This window comes from Parus major, chromosome 3, assembly GCF_001522545.3.
Source record: "Parus major isolate Abel chromosome 3, Parus_major1.1, whole genome shotgun sequence".
In the NCBI taxonomy this organism is placed as follows: Eukaryota; Metazoa; Chordata; class Aves; order Passeriformes; family Paridae; genus Parus; species Parus major.
The window spans coordinates 55,749,388-55,768,720 of record NC_031770.1 but is presented as its reverse complement, the minus strand read 5'-3'; the positions used below and the strand labels follow the sequence as shown (position 1 = coordinate 55,768,720).

The following is a 19,333-nucleotide window of genomic DNA, read 5'->3' as shown; positions in this document are numbered from 1 at the left end:
CTCCCAAAAAAAAATCCCCAAAAAAACAGCCAGATAAAATAAAAACCAACCAACCAAAACGCCAAAGCAAACAAAAAACCCCAACCCCAAAACAGAACTCCTGCAGGTGCAGGGCTGTACCCGGTGGTCTGTGCGTGGTGCAATTGAAGCCCCATGAACTTCAGCTGATCATTATAGCTTATCTTTAGAAGTTCAAGGCCAGAAAGATTGTTCTTACTAAGTACTGCAGAAGGGAGTAGCTTGCACAGATCAGGAATTTATAGTTATCTAAGAATTTCTTCTTTGCACCTCTTCCTCCTTTGAAACTGGTTTGCTGGCTTTGATGTGAATTTAAGGGAGACAGTAGGGGATATTGCTTAGAAGGATCAAACTCTTGTACTAGAGTTATAATACGAACCTTGTAACAGCTTCGTGTTCCAAAGGAGAAACAATTTATTTGTGTGAACAGTTTATTATCTCCCGAATAGTTGAACATCAATTCTGTAATGAAGCTATATTGTTCTGAGACAAAAAAATACGGAATTTTGGTAGTTTGTGGTGGCAAAAACAATGGCCATTATGTTAAATACAGCTGTTATGACCCAATTACAAACTTTTTGCTAGCACTGCTTAGTGACAGAGTTGACAGCAACCTGCTCCACATTTTAACCAACCTGAAGTCAAATAGTTTGTGAGTGTTGATTTTGGGGCTCAAAAACATGCTGGAAATTACATGTTTATAAAATGTAAGTTACAACTGGTAAATCAAACTACAGCACTAGTAAGTTTTTAGTTGTGTATATACCAATATAGTAAAGTATTTCTAGAATATTTGCATTCTGTTGACTGCACTAAAGTATAGTAGGCATTGTAGGAAAATTGCAGCTGTTGGCATTGCATGATGGTCTGTTTTTTAAATCTACTATTTAAGTAGTTCTGTTACAGAAGTTATTTAACTCCATTTACTACTGATAAAGTAAAAACACTAGAATGAATTGTTTGTACAATGCATAAGCATTTAATTAAGTCTGAGCAATTACCCTTTTTATTGTTTAGGGAATAAATACAGCAGCTCCTTGTTAATAATTTTGAAAAAGCTGTGAGAGAAAGTGTCAGGGGAATTCCAAATTCCTTAATTTGTCCATACAGACAAAGGATGAAGTCAACCAGAAAGCATGTTAAGTAATGTTTAGAGAGGTTATGTGTCTCTCTAATTGCCTCCTGATGACTGCTGTCTTTCATCACATTAAATGCATTTATTATATTTAGATGCAAAGTCACCTCATCCTAAGAGAAAAACAAAAGATGAAAATGTATTAACCGCTTCTTGTAATAGTAGCAGTAGGTAACACCAAAACTTTGCTTGTAATGAAGCTTTGATTTGGGCCCATTAATCAAGCTTGAAATTGGCCTGTTCAGCAGAAGAACAGCAGGAGAGATTTTTATCTTTTCAGTAATACCTTTCAATGATTACTGCAAAGGGAGGAGGGTAGAGCTGAGCAGTACCCTTCTGAAAGGAATTTAGAAAATCTCTTTGGTAATTTATTTGAGCTGCTGAGAACACTTAAGTTAGTTTTACATGTTTCTGGAACATTATACTAATGCAGAAAAGCTCCATAGATGTATAACAATAAAAAAAAAACAAACTACTGTGTGTTTCTGGCATTTTACAATGTGCAAGAGCAAGTGACAGAACTGAAATAGTTGTGAAATATTACTTGCAAATTTTGATTTATGTCAATATGTAATTATCAATACACTTTGTGATCCCTGATAGGCAAACTGGGAAAAGTATTATCTAGAAAGAAGGACCAGAATATACACACAAGATGGCTAATTTGTGAACCCTTTTTTCCCCACCCCCTGATGTGACTCCAGTTGGGGAGTCAGCCTATTCCAGCTAGCCAGTGTCAGGCCAAGAGGGCACTGTCTTAACCTCTGCCAACGGAAGTTATCGGTTGGGCATTAGGAGGAACATATTTACAGAAAGGATGGTTAGATATGGGAATGGACTGCCCAGGGAGGTGATGGAGGCACTATCTCCATCTCCTTAAACATCTCCAGGAGGTGTTTAAGGAATGACTGGAGATGACAGTGCCGTGGTCTGTTTGACATGGTGGTGTTTGGTCATTGGTTGGACTTGATGTTCTCTGAAGTCCTTTCCAACCTCATCAATTATGTGATCCATTTTAGTCTGTTTTTGTATGAGTTAACAAAATCTGTGTCACTGTGGAATAGTGTCTGAACCTTCTCATGCTCATTGTTGTGTATAGCTGTTGTGGTTTTCTGAGGTGATGTGCATGCTGACGGGCTGACTGCTGCTACCAAGAAAAATCTGTGGTAGCCAAGTGTGAAAATTTTTCAGCTACCCATTCTTTCCACTAAGTATTTCATGCTGGATGTCATCTTCTTTCTGGTTGCAGTAAATAATAATAATTAATGATAATAATCATCAACATCAACTCCGCTGCTGCATTGTATTTTCAGGAGGTAGAGCAATTTCACACACATATACACTCATGAATATTGAATTTGTCTTAAGAAAAAACACTGCAGATTTGGGATATCTCATTTTGCTTGATTTCAGAATATGAACATTTATGACACTAGGATTTATAAAAATCATTGAACAGCCCACTGAGTCCAACCACTGTACCAAGTCCTGTACAAACGTAGAGGTAAAAGGGGCCCACTGGTTACCTTAACCTCTGAGGGGGAAAAAAAATATGTATTTCAGTTAAGATAGACCCTGTGTTATCACTCAGATCCTCTTTAAAGATATCAGTGTAGAAGAGATGCAGGACAAAAGGAGAGGTGAAATAAAAATGTGGAGCACCTGAAAAGCTGTGGTGAAGGAAGCGATCATTGTGTGAAGGCTGACTGTGTAGTAGTGCATGTATCCTGGACAAGTCATCCTGAAGGTGCCTGTTCTGGTTAGATGTGTGTTTGAATACTGTGGAGACATTCACAGCTCCTAGGCTACTAGAGGAACTTTCCCATGGTGTTCTGCTTTCACGCCCAACTCTGCTGATGGTAACCTATGATACAGTTTAGTAAAGCATATCCGTGAAAAAATAATGTCATGTGCCATCGTATTACAAAACTTTTTGATTTTCAACCTTTCTTCCCTCTTCCCCCCATTTGTTCTGTAGAAGCAAAGGAAGAATGAAGTCAGCAAAGGTTCACGAGTCATCGCTTTTGGTATGTCAACCCCAATGTCTAGGTACTTTGGGAATGGGAAGAAGAAATCCCTGCCCTGAGTAGAGTCTATGGCAGTGCATTGACAAGTCAGGGTGGTGATGGGTGCTGAAATGCCTGCTGGGGGCTTTCTGTTTCAAAAAAGATTTTTTAAAATTTTATGTTTTGGGAAAGGGGTCTGGGCTGTGTGCAGGCAAGGGCAGTGATGGTGGCATTTGGCAGCATTGCAATAAGAAACACAGCAGGAAATAAAAGAGAGGCTGCCAAAAGCAGAATGGGAGTGAGTGACTTTAACAGTCGGCTGATTTCAAAGTACATAGATAGGTATAAAACTATTGAGTGTTGTGTAGTTTTGTTGTTTCTGAATCAAATGAAATTTTCCAAGTATAGGCTGGATTCCAAGGAGATAAAGGCAGTTATTTCATAAAAAAATCAAAATAAAAATGGTCAACAATAACAAAAATCACCATTTATTGTTGATCTTCTGAAGAACACCTATTATTAATAAAACTGAAGGTCCAAGGAGATATTGCTCTTAATTATTGTAAATACAGGCTTAGCTTCTATTTAGCATATGAAGTTATATGAAAGCTTCATTTTCTTGCAGGTAAGTGGAAAGAGATCAAAAAAATTAATAACGTGAGTGGGAGAAACACCCAAAACCTAGGTTATTTAGAGCTGATTGAGCATTAATGTATTAAGACTTATTCTGTCTACTCTCTCTAGTTCTTTTAACACTTTATTAATTCTGTTTTCCTAACAAAAATCAGTATAGATTACGTAATACTCATGAAACATTAAAAATCTGTTTTTTTCCATAAATTGAGAAGTGCCACATCTACATTACAAATTCTACCCCTATAGTAAAGTCATGCCAGTTTAATTGAGTTATCTGATTAAAGATCAGACTTGAGACTGGCTGATGGCAACCCACAGAAACATAAAAAAATACTAATTTTAGAGCATGCATGTTTCCTGCTAAAAGTATGATGATAATACCAAGTTTCCTAGTGTGGTGCCATCATGATTAGTTTTATATTTACTAAGGCACTGGAGGATGCAGAAATCGGCCTCTGTAAATCTCACAAAGACTGTAGATGAGTCAAACAGTAATTCCCATTGACTTTGGCACCTGGCTTCATTTAAACTTATTTTAAATCCTTCTGGATGTGTAGCTGCATCTTTAAAGCGCTCATCATTTAAAAATCTAATATGTATGAAAAACATAGATTTTGGAAGTTTCAGCTCTAAAGCTGTTACAGTGATTGTTGCTGCTGCATGGGGGCTTCTTTTCTTGAGCTATGTTCTGAAATGTATTTATTTCACCAGTTTTGAGATGTACTCCTTTCTGTGAAGTCATAAATTGTGATTTTTTAGGGAAGAAAAGGAAAAAATCTGCATTCATGCAGTACTACAAATGTAATAACATACATAATGAGCATACCCAGCGTTATTGTTTGCAATCTCCATCCATGGTTTTGGAGCCCTGATGTATTACAGAATGAGAAAAATGCTGTCTACATTAAAGAATTTCATGTGGTTGTACATGTGAAACAAGCAGAGTGAAGAAAAAGTAAGACAAAAGCAGCGAGGAGATGGCACATACTTTCCTTCACTCCCTCAGAACAGTGATAAAGTGTTGAGAAAATTAGCAGCCCTTTTATCTCCAAGATTATGTGCTGTGTTCTATGTGGCCGTGAGTTTTCTGCATCTGTCAGTCTGGCTTGATGAGAGTGGCAACTCCTTTGTGGAAGAGCACAGCCGAGTGTCTTTGAAGGAGATGAATGCAATTAAACTCGATGGGTCTAATCTAGTGTCAACTAGCACAGGGAAGAAAGATTAAAGAATAGAGTTGGTTGTGTTACAGCAACTAATCCAAGGTGATTTATCTTCTGCTGCAGTCTAAACTACTAGTTTTTCCTTACTCCTCAGGGATTTCTTTATGTGTTGCATGGTAAATGCTTATTTTACTACATGTTCACTTATTTGGAAAGCTCTTCAGGTTTTTATTTTTCCCCTGTTTGGAATGGGTAGGGGCTGAACTTGTAATTGATCTCAGCCTGGAAATTGATGCTGATATAGAAAAACATGAAGAGACGATGTCTATGTGTCCATCGCAATACCTTTTTCCAACACCAGTCATTATCTGTACTTCTGTAATTCATACCCAAATGTACCAGGATTGCAGTTTTGTTTCAGTCCTGTGTGAGAGCTGATGGAGTACAAATCTCATGTTCAGTTCTCTGCCATGTGTGCTCCCAGCATAACCTAAACTTAGGTCTGTTCTGAAGAGGTTGCATTTCATCATTTTTAGTTACTAATGAAAAAAAAAAAAGAGGAAAAAAAGAAAAAGAAAAAAAAACCAAAACCACCCAAAAAACCCCCTCTGTCTAGGGAAACTCTACCAAGACTTCAGGTCTGAATTTTCATCTTGAAAGACTTAAGTAATAAAGGCCAAGAGATCCAGCACATACCTGCTCTACTGTAGAAGAGCAGAACACCACAAAAAGGAGAAAGCTTACTATAGAATCTAAAGGGCACAGCTAAAAGGGTTGTACAAGTGGTGTGAAGGAGACTGTACTAGAAAGACAGAGGCAGTGCTTGTCATGGAATCAGGACTTGAAAAAGAATGAAAGGAAGTCATTATGGTGATGGCTGGGGATGAAAAAGCATCAGTCAGGAAGCTGAAGTTGTGTCCAAGTGAGTTCAGCAGGACCTCTAACCTCGAAAGGTTAGAAGTAAAAAAGAAAATGGCAAGCCAAAAAGTGACTTGGAGGAGCAGATAGAAGTGTCTGAATAGGTATGGGCTCTTCAGCCTGATAGAGACACTGTGGAGGTGAGATATGATAGAAATCTGAAAAATCATGAGTGGCACAGAGAAGATGGATAGCCATTGCTTTTTTTCAACATTTCTTCTGAAGGAAAAATGAGGGGATGTGCAGTATAACTGAAGGCTAAAAACCAAAGTGATTCTTTGCATATGAGACACCTGAGGGACTCCCTTTCGATTAAAGCTTACACAGGTTGAAAGAGTGACTGGGTAATTTGTAAAAAAGGGACCTTTTGAATGTCACTAAATATATAGAAGCTGCTGGAAATAGCCAGGGCTGAAAACAGTGGGAGATCATGGGATTGTTGAGGGGGACTGTCTTACTTTAGCACTTGTGTTGGTGGCTGAACTTGGAGATGAAAGTGGAGACTTGTAGAAAAGTGACTGTTTAACCTATTTTTCAGTATGTGTGTGTTACTCTGGGAATAATACTGTGGAACATTTGGAGTAATGTCCTTGAGCAGATTAATCAAACAAAAAAACACTGAAGCAAAAGTGTTCAAAAAATGTGGTGTCTAATGGTTTTGTCTTCATCCTGTCTTCACAGGAATCTCATGATCACTTTCTTTTGGATATTCCTGTCTCTAGAGAGCAGATGAATCACTATCGAGCTGCAGCTGAAACTGCTCAAAGTGAACTTGCAGCACTTTCAGTGAAGTATGACTGTGCCCAGTCAGAGGTACATCTAAAAATAATTTCAAATCCTTCTCCAAACGTGAGGATATTTTGCAGTCACCTTATGTAGAGAATAGAAAGCTTGCAGAAAGTCCAAAACTTGCTTTTGCTACAGAACTTTGGGGGTTTTGTTTTTAAAATATCTGTGTGATTTTTACTTTGCTTCATTCTGTGATCAAGAACTGATATAAGTTTGTATTTGGAAGATTTGAAGCAGTGTATCTTTTTGTCATCATTATATAAGTGCAATATTTTTATATTAAACCTGAAAATTAATTAAATTGTGGTTGTATAAACATTTAGATATCCTCCTCTTCTTGCTAGTGAGTTAAGATCTAGCTGCTCATCTTTACTTACTTCTCCCTTTAATTCAAGTTATAGCTCCCTAAATTTGCTCTGCTTTCATCACAGGTGAAACTGTGTTTGTGGTAATGAGTTGATTGTAGCTAGAGAGACTGTAGAACACATACACGTACTTTTCTACTCTTCCTGCTGTGTAGATGGTGTTTCTCATGAGAGGATTTATTACTGGATAATTTTTAGATTTGTGATATTTCCAGAAGTAATTTTTTTTTAACATATAACTGGTTAAAGTTGATTTGATTGAAGTTATCAATGTGGGTTTGGTCAGTTTTAAAGTGGAGTAAACTTTGCCTCTAAAAGACATGAAATGCTTGCTTTTGTTTACATACAGAAGTACAGGCATAAGTATCCATTGGCTGATGTCTAGTTTGATCAGTTGGTCCTGAAGTTACTGCAGGGTTCTCCTACATTTAACATTTATCCAGAACTGGTGCTTTAAATTTAAATTTTAAGAAGCCATACAGAATCTAATGTTCTCAAACAAAAGAATTTATTACTGGAAATGTTGAATGACTTTATTGCCAGAAAGTCTGACTGATTTATAGATTTTTCAAGACAGTGCTTGCTAAAGCATAGTCAAAAAAGCAGCTGTTCATGCTCTTGTTAATAAAGCCCTTCATGACCCAGCTGAGGTCAGAGCCTTGTTCTGCTGAGTGCTCTGTAAAACTCACAATATGGAATTATTCTTGCTTTTTCTGCTGTTGGAACTGACCACAAAGACAATGGACAGACGAAAAAATATCACATGGGGAGTTGAACCACAAAGAAATTTTAAGGTTATGAACACTCTAAGATACCATTGCTTGGTCCAGCTGCCAAGCAAAGCAATGCTATTGTTCCTTCAGCTGCTCATTTCCTTCCCCACACTGCCCCACCCCTTGTGCATGTGTAGTTTTTACAGTGCATTGTTGTGTGGATGCAACTGAAAAATAATTCCTCTCCTTCTAAGTTGCTTTTTAGCCAGATCAGTTTCCCAATCTTATTTCACCTTGTAGCCATGTAAGTGCTTCTTCTAGCACAAAAAGGAGGGTGGAGTATGGGAATGAAGCCCATGAACCCAGGAGAAAGCCAAGCAGCTTTTCTCAAGCTCAGTGCTGCTCCAGAATATCTGATAAAGCAGCGCTTGCACGTGAAGCATAAGCTTATTGGATGCTGTGCTGCTGCTGCAAGGGTGATCCTCATCCTTGATTTCTCAGCATTAGCCTTTGCTCTGTGATTCTCTTTCTCCTCTGTGAGAGAAAAAGTGAACTATTTTCTATCAGTTGTTATTTAAGTTGTTTGTGAGGGAATCAGATAAACACAGGTGGTGTGAGAGAGAGGACAGGAGTGTGTGACTGGAAAGAGGAGAAGCAGGACCTCCCTTTTCCAAGGTAGTTGCTGTTCTGGTGGCTCACCAGCTTCTCAAATTTCTCTGACTATCTTGGGTTTGGTCATACTGAAGGACTCCAACAGAGATGTGAATTTCCCATTGTCCTGGATTGCAGGTTAATGTCTTAAATATTTTTGCCTTAAAATGTTTGCCACAGTGTAGAAGTTCCATCACTCATCATAAAGAGCAGTTAATATGGCTTAATTATTTGCCAGTTAATTTTATATGATAGTACAGAAGTCCTTCAGATTGCATCTTGCTGCTTTTAATTGGAATTGTCAGGAAAGCTGAAACATGCCTTAATGTTTCTTGAGACAAAAATGTCCATTTTAAATTACAGTTAATAATTTCCTTTCCTAATAACAGAAAAAAAAAAGAAAATTTTGTTTGCCTGGTGAGTCTTCCTCAAGCACAGTCTCCTAGAGAGACACTGCAGCTTCTAGCAGAAATGGTTCAATGGAAAATTGTATTTTTAATAAAAAGAGAGAGGAAAATCTAGTGAACTCCATGAACTCTTGGAAAACTCTAGCATCATCCCTGTAAGAGGTCTTTAATATGTGAGGGTGATTTTCCTCCTCCTACCCTTCCTTAAAAGGCTCTATTGCTGTTTCTGTGTAAATAGAGCCATATTTAATTGGATTATCATACCCAAAAATAACTATTTGCATAAGATGAGAAGAGGGTGCCTACCACGTAGTCCTTCAAAAATGTACTTGCTTCTGAATATGCCTCAAACCATTGAAAGGCTCCACTTTCATACAGAAGGACACTTTACAACTCCATGCAGTTCTAGATTATATGTGGAACTGAGCACCAAATTTGGAATCAGGCATATAGGAGGCAAAAAAGAAGGAAGAGTGGTGTTAATAACTTAGCTGTAATCCAGATACATAGGAGACATGAGTTAAGGTTGTGCAGCAGAACTTAAGTTAGAGTTTTCCTAAATTCTGAATTAGGAAATAAACTTATCTTCCTGTAAGATGTATCTTGAAAAGTTGTATTGAAACAATAGCTTTTGTTTTTACAAACTTCTTCCATTGCTTTTTTCTAGTCACTCAAAAGTAAAGTCGTGTCCCTCTACTCAGTCTTGTAGTGATAGAAATGTGTTGTCACATTACTAAGCTTGTAGAAGAGCCATGTTATTTCAGGCTGGGAAAACTATTCTTCATTGATTTTCTCCTTTTCTATCTATAGCTTCTTAAACTCAGGTCGAGCATCATCTCTAAAGAAGCTTCTTTTCAAGAGCTGAAGGCTGAAGCTGAAAGTTATAAGGAAAACAATGCTAGACTGATGTCTCGCCTCCTGTCTTTGCAAACACGAATCCAGGAGATGGAGGAAGAGCTGTGTGTGCTTGCCACTTCTAAAAACCAGGCTGAGCTGACAGCTCAGGTGGCATATAAGGAAAATTTGGAGCTGAAGGATGAGCTTCATGAGAAAAGTACCAAACTTAAGTAAGAGTCATGTGAGATAAGAAAAAAACTTTTTTGGGGGGTATGATGGAATGGTATAGTTGTCAATACAGAAAAAGAAGTTGGTGGATAGACATTTTTTGCAGTTCTGAATTCTGTTACAGTGCCTGAGTGTGTGGAAGGTGTTAAAATTTGAATTTTGTTTTGAGTTGTTAGTCCATTCATAGAGGTTTGAATGTTTTGTACTTTGAAGGTAAAATGCATTAAACTAGAAAAGATAGTATCCTTTAACTGTACTGTTCTTAGTATTGTGTATCAGAGCACTGATCTGTCAGCTCTATCTAATTGCTCATGTTTTGGGTCTGTAGGATGGAGACTTGTAGCAAAATTGATTGGTGTGAAAATATTCCGAACTTTTATATTCCAAAATCAGTGTCAGTCATATTAATAGACGCCTAGACTTTTATAATGGGTTTTTCTGTCCATTATCAGACCAATATTTGTGACTCTGTCAATACTGTCTAGTCAAGAGCAAAGTGAGTGTTTACCAGACACTTTCATTTCTCAAATCAGTATTTTGCACAGCTCTGCCAGGTTTTATGCGTTAAAAGTAAATAATTAAGTAATTTTAAAACTTGGAGAAAACAATTCCAGTGCCCTTGTTTATTACCAGCTGATTTGCCAGAAGCCCTGCCTGCAGAGTGCAGTCTTACATAATGGCTGTTAAGATTCTTTTAAGTGCTACTTCTGGTAGGAAAAAAAGAAAAGAAGAATTAAAAGGAAGAAAAAGCTCATATCCTACTTGCTTGCCTGACTCACTGGGAGAAAACTTCTGAAATACTGTGTTTCATACTCACCTGTCATTATAGCGGTACAGTCATTTTTATGGGCATAAATCTCTGCTGTCACTCCCAGAGCAGTGCTGGCTGCTCTCTTTGGCACACAGCACTTGTGTAATCTGTTCTGTTTGTGTTGATGTGTGGTGATCAAGACCAGGGAACTGATCCAAGAGAGAAGTGAGCAAAATAAAAAGCTCTGTTTCCACCTCTATGAATCCCAGCTGTGCTTTACTGCACACCTGGAGTCCAGTGCCACTGGACTTCTGGGAAAAGGGAAGAGATACAGGGATAGTGAGTCTGCTCATTTGGAAGGAACAAACATGTTGGATTGCTGGTGAATGTGCAGTATTTGCTTCCAAAGCTTTTTGTTGTCCTCAGCTAACATATGTCACTTTATACTAACCAGTGTGTTGACTCAGTGAATTTCAGTCACTTAGTCTGGCCACCCTGGTAGTACTTGGTGCATGACTAGTCCTAATTAGGTGTGCAAAAAAAATTTTCATTGAAAACCACTAGTGAAAGGGAGAAGAGCAAGCCAGCACACATGAAGTGCATATTTACATTCTATACCTTGGGGATATAGTAAGAAATGTTTGGTGAATTCTATGATTCGCTTCCAGGATGTGCACCTCTCCTATTGAAAATGGTGCTTTTCTATTCAACATGTCTATTGCCATGGTATTTTTAAAGTGTGAACTGTCAAAAGCTTTTTTCTTCTTTTTTTTTCCTTCCCTTCTCTTTGCTCATTAGTTCTGAAGAGCTAGGAAAACTGTGAAAAAGCTGTGTTCTACTTTTTTGTACCTGACTGCCTATTTTCTAGGTGCTCACACCTTTACGGCCCTACTGCAGGTAATTAGATTATTCGTAAAGTTATCAAGAGAGTGCTTTGTACTTCACATTCGTTATTTTTAGCAGCAGGCATGGTTTTGTGAGTGGATACCTCAATTTTTTAGAGCCACAGAGCAGTTGTGGGGTTGGTGGTCAATCTTAAGTAATATTCTGACATACAGGTATGCATATATGGCATGTCTGATGCCTAAAACATTTTCACTTCTGACATATCCGTCCTCACAACAACAGTTTAGCAATCATCTCATGGTTCAGTTTTGTTTGGGCTACAGAGGAAAGGAAGGTGCTCAGAGGTGAGGAAGCTGTGAGGGTGTTTGTGTTCTGCAGAAGGCAGAGTTCTTTTGGCTTGTGGTGTGTGCTGTGCAGCACAATGTCCAGAGCAATAATGAATGTTTACCATTCTTCTCTGTTATTATGCCACTCTCTCACTTTGCAACATTTTCAGAAGCTGTGTTGATCTCCCTCCTAAGGTCATGTGTTACATCTTTTCATAGACTGTTTTGCTTATTGATTTATAAGTATTCAATGTACTGTGTTTGCACTCACTGTGCATCTCCTGTTAGAGTCTCATGCAGCTCTTTGGTTATGATGCTCTGTTTGATTGCCAGCCTAGAGAGGAAGAAGTCAGAAATAGAAAAGAATGAGTTCAGCAATGACTGTGCCCACCTTGAAAACTGAGAATAGTGCTATGCTCGGATAAGCAAATGAGTTTCAATAAAATATTTGCTCTAGACATGCATTTGATCACATCTCAGGTCTTGATTTATTATAGAGGGAAGAAGCTGCTTTAGAAAGAACTTTGCTTTTCAAATGGAAGCCAAATTGCTTGTCTTGAAAATTTACCACTAGCAATCTACCATCTCTTGAACTCTACCCCTAAGTACCTCACTTGTGGGTGTTCCTGAGAGGCACTGGAGTTGACATTTGGATTACACTAGTAGTTGTTTTGAGCTCTGTTTGGTTGGCTGGTTTTGCTAACCTGTTTCTCTGTAGTTTTCCATAAGTGATGTGAGTTTCAGCATCATGAGCAAGTTTTTTTTCTGTATTTCCTACTGAATCAGATGGTGGTTCTTGTTTGCTGGACCCATCTTTGTCCCTGGCAAGGGAAGGAATGTAAAGACATTTCTACTAATGAGTTAAATTCACTGGTATTTTATTTGGTTGGTTGTTCTTGTAGAACACTTAGAAACTGACGCCTGCTCTTAAGGCTGAGAACATGTTTCATGTGGGATATGCATTGCATGGTAGGCACCTGTTGAGTGATGAAATTACTGACTCCCTTTTCCTCATATCTTTGTGGTAGCCCCTAGATGCTGTCTTTTTAAATGCATCCCTTTCATGAGTAGTGCTTCAGAGTACTGTGCAGGAAAATAGTCTCCCATCTCTGCTTCTGCTGGCAAACTTTCCTTCACAGCTACTCTGGATGTCTCAGACTTCCATTGGTCCAGAAAGGCTTCTCTTTACTCGAAGTTTGTTAATCATCTCTGTCAGCTTCTTTAAAGAGGGGATGTGAAGTGTTTTTCACATATTTTTGCTAAGAGTTGATCGCTCTCTCCTCTCCACCTACTTTTTCTAGGCTTTTGCTTGCACTTTCCACTTGTAGTATCTTGAGGGCACTATTTATTTGTGTCACTTGGTTCTTGTGTTTTATTCAGACTTGGTGAATGAGATTGGGATCATAGAAAATTTTTTGAAGTGTTAATCAAAAGCAAAGATGAAGAAATGTTTGCACATAAGGCAGTAGTAAAAGTTACATGTTTTACATAACATATAGAGAATTAAATGTAATTTTTAGAGTTCATTTGGTGGTATGCAGAAGCCAGCAATAGTTTTGGGACAATGTATTTTGCCTAGAATTCTTTTTCAGGGAACATTCATCCCTATGTGTACATTTTTTTCTGTCTGATTAGTAAATATTTGAATGAGTGTGAGGAAGACATGACTCAAGCTTCTAAAATCAGCAAAAACTATGAAGAGCTCCTTACACATCTTTCTGGATTCTTGGACATAGACATCAGAGAAAAAGAGAAACCACAGGAACATTTAACATCAAAGGTGATTGTGTAGGCAAATGTTTTTCTACAGTGATTTAACAGAAAAATACCTAGTTGTCACAGAAGCAAATGATAGAGATCTTTGAATTTAATTATGGTTTGCTTACAGTGCTATCATTTAAAGACAGATTTTTTTTTTTTGTACTGGGCTAATTTTCAAAGGTGCTCCACACTAAGGCCTCAGTGAACTCTGTCTGCTCTTATCTGCATAAATAATTTATCAGCCTGCAGTTTCCACATACAGCCCTGATCAGATACTTGGTTAAAAGCTTTCCTTAAAACATTAACATGGAGGTCAACAGGTGATGTGTAAACTGTAACACTGGGTCTTAACTTTTATCTTGAGCTGACATACCATTAAATACAAACATCTGAAATGGCATGCCCTAAAATAACCCCTACAGTGTCCTGTAATAAAATGCTATAAATAACTTTGTGGTGTTTCTGAGATTTAATAATAAAAATTTATTATTTCACTTCAGAATACTTCTGAAGTTTGAAAAACTAAGCTTCCATTTAGGAAGAGGAAATTGTCTGTATATTCCTGTAAGATCTATCAATGCTGCTGTAAGACGTTTTATTCTAATTTTATGCATTTCACTCATCTTCTGTCTACTCTTTGATCTCTATTTTTCTTCACTTTGGAGCACAATAGGTATTTGGGGAAATTCTGTTTCATTATGTTCTTGTCATTGTAAGATTACAGTCTTAATAAATCAAGATTATCTGGGTATATATCATCCAGTGGGTGTACACCCTCGTAATATTACATAATATTGCAAGCACATTGAAATTTTAATAGATGCTCTAAAAAACATTGTCACAAAAGATGTACTCTTGCATGCTTTAACAATTAATAAGTTAACAATTAGAGCTTAAAACCATATCTTCATGTCTTTTAACAATGTAGTAGTAAATCTAGTTGGGAAATCTAATTTGTGCTGAAAGCTCTGCCTTAGGAAACCTTAGCAACTAGTTTTTCTGGGGTCTTGGCACATCTATTTAGCTTCTTTTCCACATTATGGTTTTATTTAAGACAGAATTGATCCTGTTTTAGTCTTTACAAATGCCTTGCCAGTAAGAATCAAGGGTACATTTTTTGCTCACTCTTTGAAGTGCCCATATTCATCTATTCCACTGATTGGAAATAGCATAGCATACCAAAACAGCCCTAGAATCCTCCTGGAAAGGACTCTTTTTTTCCAAAGTGTTGGCTGCTCAAAATGCCAGCACACCAGGTATTTGGCCCTGTCTTTGAATGTGCTTATGAAATAAGTTACTAACTCAAACCTCTCATGCTTAAAAAGTTTTGGGCATGAATTGCAGCTTTCTTGTTCCAAATGAAAGGCACACATCTTAAAAAGCTGGGCTGAAATGGTTTGCTTTTCACATGAAGTAGCTGCATGGTCTGTTTTCTGACCTGCTGCATGTCAAGCATGGATATGCAGCAGCAGTAGCTCTCCACCTGTTTAATACATCATAAGATCTGTGTGGGAGTGAATCTGAGTCACATTATGCGAAGGTGGGGGTTTATAGTGAGAATATGATTCTATGATTTTAACTTTCTATTCTTTTTCTAAAGGAATGGTAGAATGCAATTGTAAATCTGACTTAGGGGTCACCAGAAACACTAAGTCTTTATTGGCATGATTAGGAGCAAGTATAATGGGGGTGAATATTTTTAATTGTTAAGAACTTTTTAGAAGCTGCTAATATTTAATTTATTTCTCAAGGTCTCTGAAATATGTAAAGAAAATGTGACTCTAAAAGACCAAGTTGCTGCTCTTCAAGAAGCTGTGAATGTCCATGAGATGGAGTCTAAAGCTAACAGAGAAACTATCATGAGACTAGTTTCAGAAATGGCCAAGGAGCAGAAAAAGGCATCAGGATACTACCAAGACATGGAAAAACTTAGTAAGGTACATAAGTGCAAGGCTTGTATGCTTGTCTGGTTTTCAAATGTTTTCTTGAAATTTCTGATTAATTTTCAATTACATGAGAAATGATGGTTCTGGAAAAATTATGTTGATTAGGGGCTTTTCTAAAAAGGACATTTTCCTAAGTTTATTTTCAACTTCTTGAAAGTGAGATATGAAAATTAAACAATAATATTTTGTGAAGCCGATCTGAGGCAGATGCGATGTCTTTCAATGCTGTTGGCAAATTTCTATTTTTGCTTTCTTCTTAGTGTTGTAGCCTTTGTGCTTGCACAGTCGTGTAAATAAATGAATGTGTATATTGTTAATATCTGAGGAACAAGCATTCAGTGGTGAAAAAACACTCTTTTAAATAACATTTATCTGCTACTGCAAGTTTCCTGAGTTTTTTTTCTATTCAGTTTTAAAAAAATTCTAATGAGAAATTGAAATTGATAGGACATTATACTTTCTCTTAAGGCACTGGACAGTAAAGTGTCTTGGCTTCCATACACCCTAGATTATCTTTTCACTGCATTATAAATTTGTATTTCCTAACCATTGGCTCATTCCCAAAAAGTTGTAGGCAGTAGGATGGCTCTTGCAGGAAAGCACTGTTTCACTGTTGGGAAGCCTTAAGAGAAAATCTGTGCAGCAGGAAGGATGGTCAGATGAGAAATACAAGTTAAGTTTTAAGTCAAATATTCACCAAATTCACCTAGCTATGATTTGTGAAGGAAAAGATGTAAGGATTGAATTGCTCCAGGAGAACTTCCCGTTAAGAATTTACATATTTCAAAGGATGGATGAACAAAGTGCATTTCTGTAGCAATTTTCCTTACTGGTTTGCACTTTGAGTGATGGAAAGTGGAGGCTGTGGAAAGGGAGCAGTCTAGTGAAGCCAGAATGAAGATTCCTGCAGGTGAAACAGTATGGTTAAAGCTGATGGCTGGAACGTGAGAAGATAAGAGAAGAAACTTAGACTGCCAAATATGTATCTGAGTTGTGATTGAGTTGGTAGGAATTTTTAACACAAAGGCAACCTTGTGCAAGTGAGTTTTCCAAAGTAATACAGCGTTTTCCCCACTCCTGACATTCTTTTCCTGAAGAAGAGACACCCACCATACACTTTAAAGGATATAGTGTTCTGCTTTGGTTGTAAGCAAAATACTTAGGAGATGAGAAATAGCTGGCAGTGTGCTCTGGAATAGAAAGAATTTGTGGGGAAGATAAATGTAAGTACCACAAGGGTCATAAATTTTACTTACTGCTGAAAATAGTTCTTACCAAGCTGTGCACAATTTTTCAAGACTCAGTTGAGCTGAGAGAGAACCTGTACCAAAATCTTAAACAGGTCCTTTTTGTGAGAACATTTTGTTTTCATGCTTCACTTCAAACACAGGTGTGTAAGGAAGAACAGAGTGTAGTTTACTCAGTGAGCCAGAATCAGGAGATGTTTTAAACCAAGATCAGGGCTCCATTTATGGCTTGTTTTTCAAATTTGCTCTAACTGCCAAAACATTTACCAAGCTGAGCTGGTTTTCTGAAAAATATTTTCCTATCATTATTTTGCATGTGCCAAATACATAATTTATTTAAGCAATTTTACAGAAAAAGCCCTATCTGCATAGAGGCTGCATATTCCTCCAGTGCAATTTCAGTTTAGCCACTTATATTTGCAGACACTGAGCAAATCTGTTGATGAGGTTTTGTGTTTACAAAACATATGAAGAAGTTCAGTATTGAAAAAGGAAGCAAAAAACAAAAAATGCTTTATGTCCTCATGTGAAGTGAGGGATCCCCTGTTTCCTTGATGGGTGTCTGACTTGGTTACAAGAGGGGTACCAGTAGCATAAGTCAGTCTGACTTCACCATGTCCTTCATGCTGCACAGCTGAAGCACACGAATGGAGTTGTGTGTATTGTGACATGTTCCCCTGTCAGGGTGAGAAGCAGAGATCCATGCTGTTCTCTGCCAGAAGACTCATACTTGGCTGTGTGTTTTCTGGGCTGTTTTCTGGACTTAATTAATGGAATGGCCTGTAGCTGAATTTATCCAGCAAAGGCTGGATATGTAGGCAAGTATATGTAGGAGTACTGACTCTTGCCTACATGTGCCTACAGCTCTCAGGGCCAAACATTTTGGCAATCTTCAGTATTATAGTTTGAGATGGCAGCCCATTTCCCCCAATTTTCTCTTAAAATTCTTCCTAGGTGTATAGAGACTATCACACTGTTCTGTCAGTCATCTCCACCAAGATTTGGCCACCACACTTTTCCCTGCCACCCCTTGGAATAATTGCCTGTTTTAATTGCCAGGTAGTTCTCCACTCTCGTTCTTTAGGACTTCTATGAATTCCTTCTCTTGATCACATGCCTTTTTTTATGTCCCAGGAGGAGGTAGCTGCCTCAGAATTCAAAAATTCTTACTGAATAAAATGAAAGCCAGTTAATTATGTTTTAAGGTTAAAAGACTATTTAAAATAGTCTTTAGCATGTTTGGTACTTGAGTATTTGTTGCAGTTAGCTGGGCTTTATTTGAGGAACATTAACTAAGTGAACAGTAATTTTATCTGTTTTCTTCATCTCACTGCATGACAATATTAAGCAGCAAAGAATAAAAAACAATAATTTTGAAACTAATAAAAGTAAAAAAAGCAATGCAAGAAGATTTTTTCCTAATCTATTATTTTTATTTATTTCTGAATACATTCTTCTATTTATTTCTGAATTGCTCATATTTCTGATAGAATATTGCAAGATGTTGCTTCTGCAAATTTGTAAATATTGTGCATACCATTATTATGGCCGCACTGGATACCAAATTTACATTTGATGAAAAACAACTTTTAAATCCTGCCCAGATTTTTAGACTGAGAAGCAGAATACCTGAACTTTCTTTCTGTATTTCTAGAGAGTGTTTACTGATTATGATAATCATAATTGGAGCATCGTAACAGTCTTTGAGAGTGTCTGTAATGTCTTATTTACTCCAACCAAGTTTCTTTTTAATATTTAATAAATTCCTGTATGGTGTTTATCTAAGGTGTAGGAAAGGATGCATATATTCTTCCAGATTAATTTAAATACAGCATTACCACTGATGATCCACAAGAACTAGTGAACTGTCTTGCTCTGTTTCACATCTTTGCTGACAATTCAGTCTGGAAATATTTGTGATTTCCTTCTGAAGTATTATTTTAAACATCTGTTTTGCAAAGATGTGCACCATGCAAAATCTTTAAAGAACATACTTGAAGTGTAAGCAAGCAATTTTAATTAGTACAAATTTATCTGTATGTACTACAGATGCAAAATTAACCAAGAAAATATTCTTCAGTATTGGTTTATATTGTTATGTTAATGAACAAAATAGATCTAAGTAGTTTCTAATCAATATAAATTTATTAAAATATGAAAAGGGTTAATTAAAATATGAAAACATTTAAGGAACTTGATTGAACTTGAGAAATATGGCTACATTTTTGAATATATCCAAATACTTAGATTGTAGGAGAGACAACCGCATGATTTTAGGTTTTTCTTGTCCCAACAGATAAATCCAGGAATGAGTTTCTCAGAACCTGGATTTTTTGCTTTGTTTTTGTTTATAGGAAATAAACAAAAACAAAGCAAAAAATTAAGAAAATTAATTGTTCATTAAGAAAATACATATTAGAGACAGGTTTCAGCAGGCATCACAGATATTTCCAGATTGAATCATTTGAGAAGATGGGAGATAAGAGCAGACTAGTTTTACAATCCTTATGGTATAACAGTAGTAAGTGGAGGTGCAGCTGGTGTAAGAATTCATCTGGAAAATACCTGTATTGTCTTTAATCCCCTCTTATTA

General features: G+C 37.1%; 1 protein-coding gene across 5 annotated transcripts in view; it reads left to right on the top strand.

Annotated features, from left to right (window-relative positions):
• Positions 1–19,333, top strand: part of CCDC170 (coiled-coil domain containing 170) — a 36,733-nt gene that overhangs the window by 3,319 nt on the left and 14,081 nt on the right. For 2 of the 5 annotated variants that reach the window (XM_015621088.1, XM_033512757.1), the window contains exons 2-6: positions 3,132–3,180; positions 6,555–6,686; positions 9,609–9,865; positions 13,422–13,566; positions 15,299–15,484. In XM_015621088.1, the coding sequence (XP_015476574.1) occupies positions 3,145–3,180; positions 6,555–6,686; positions 9,609–9,865; positions 13,422–13,566; positions 15,299–15,484 (756 nt within the window). In that variant the 5' untranslated portion in view covers positions 3,132–3,144. Of the gene's footprint in view, positions 1–69; positions 3,181–6,554; positions 6,687–9,608; positions 9,866–13,421; positions 13,567–15,298; positions 15,485–19,333 lie in introns of those variants that run through there. The other 3 variants (XM_033512758.1, XM_015621091.3, XM_033512759.1) reach the window with 3 other exon arrangements.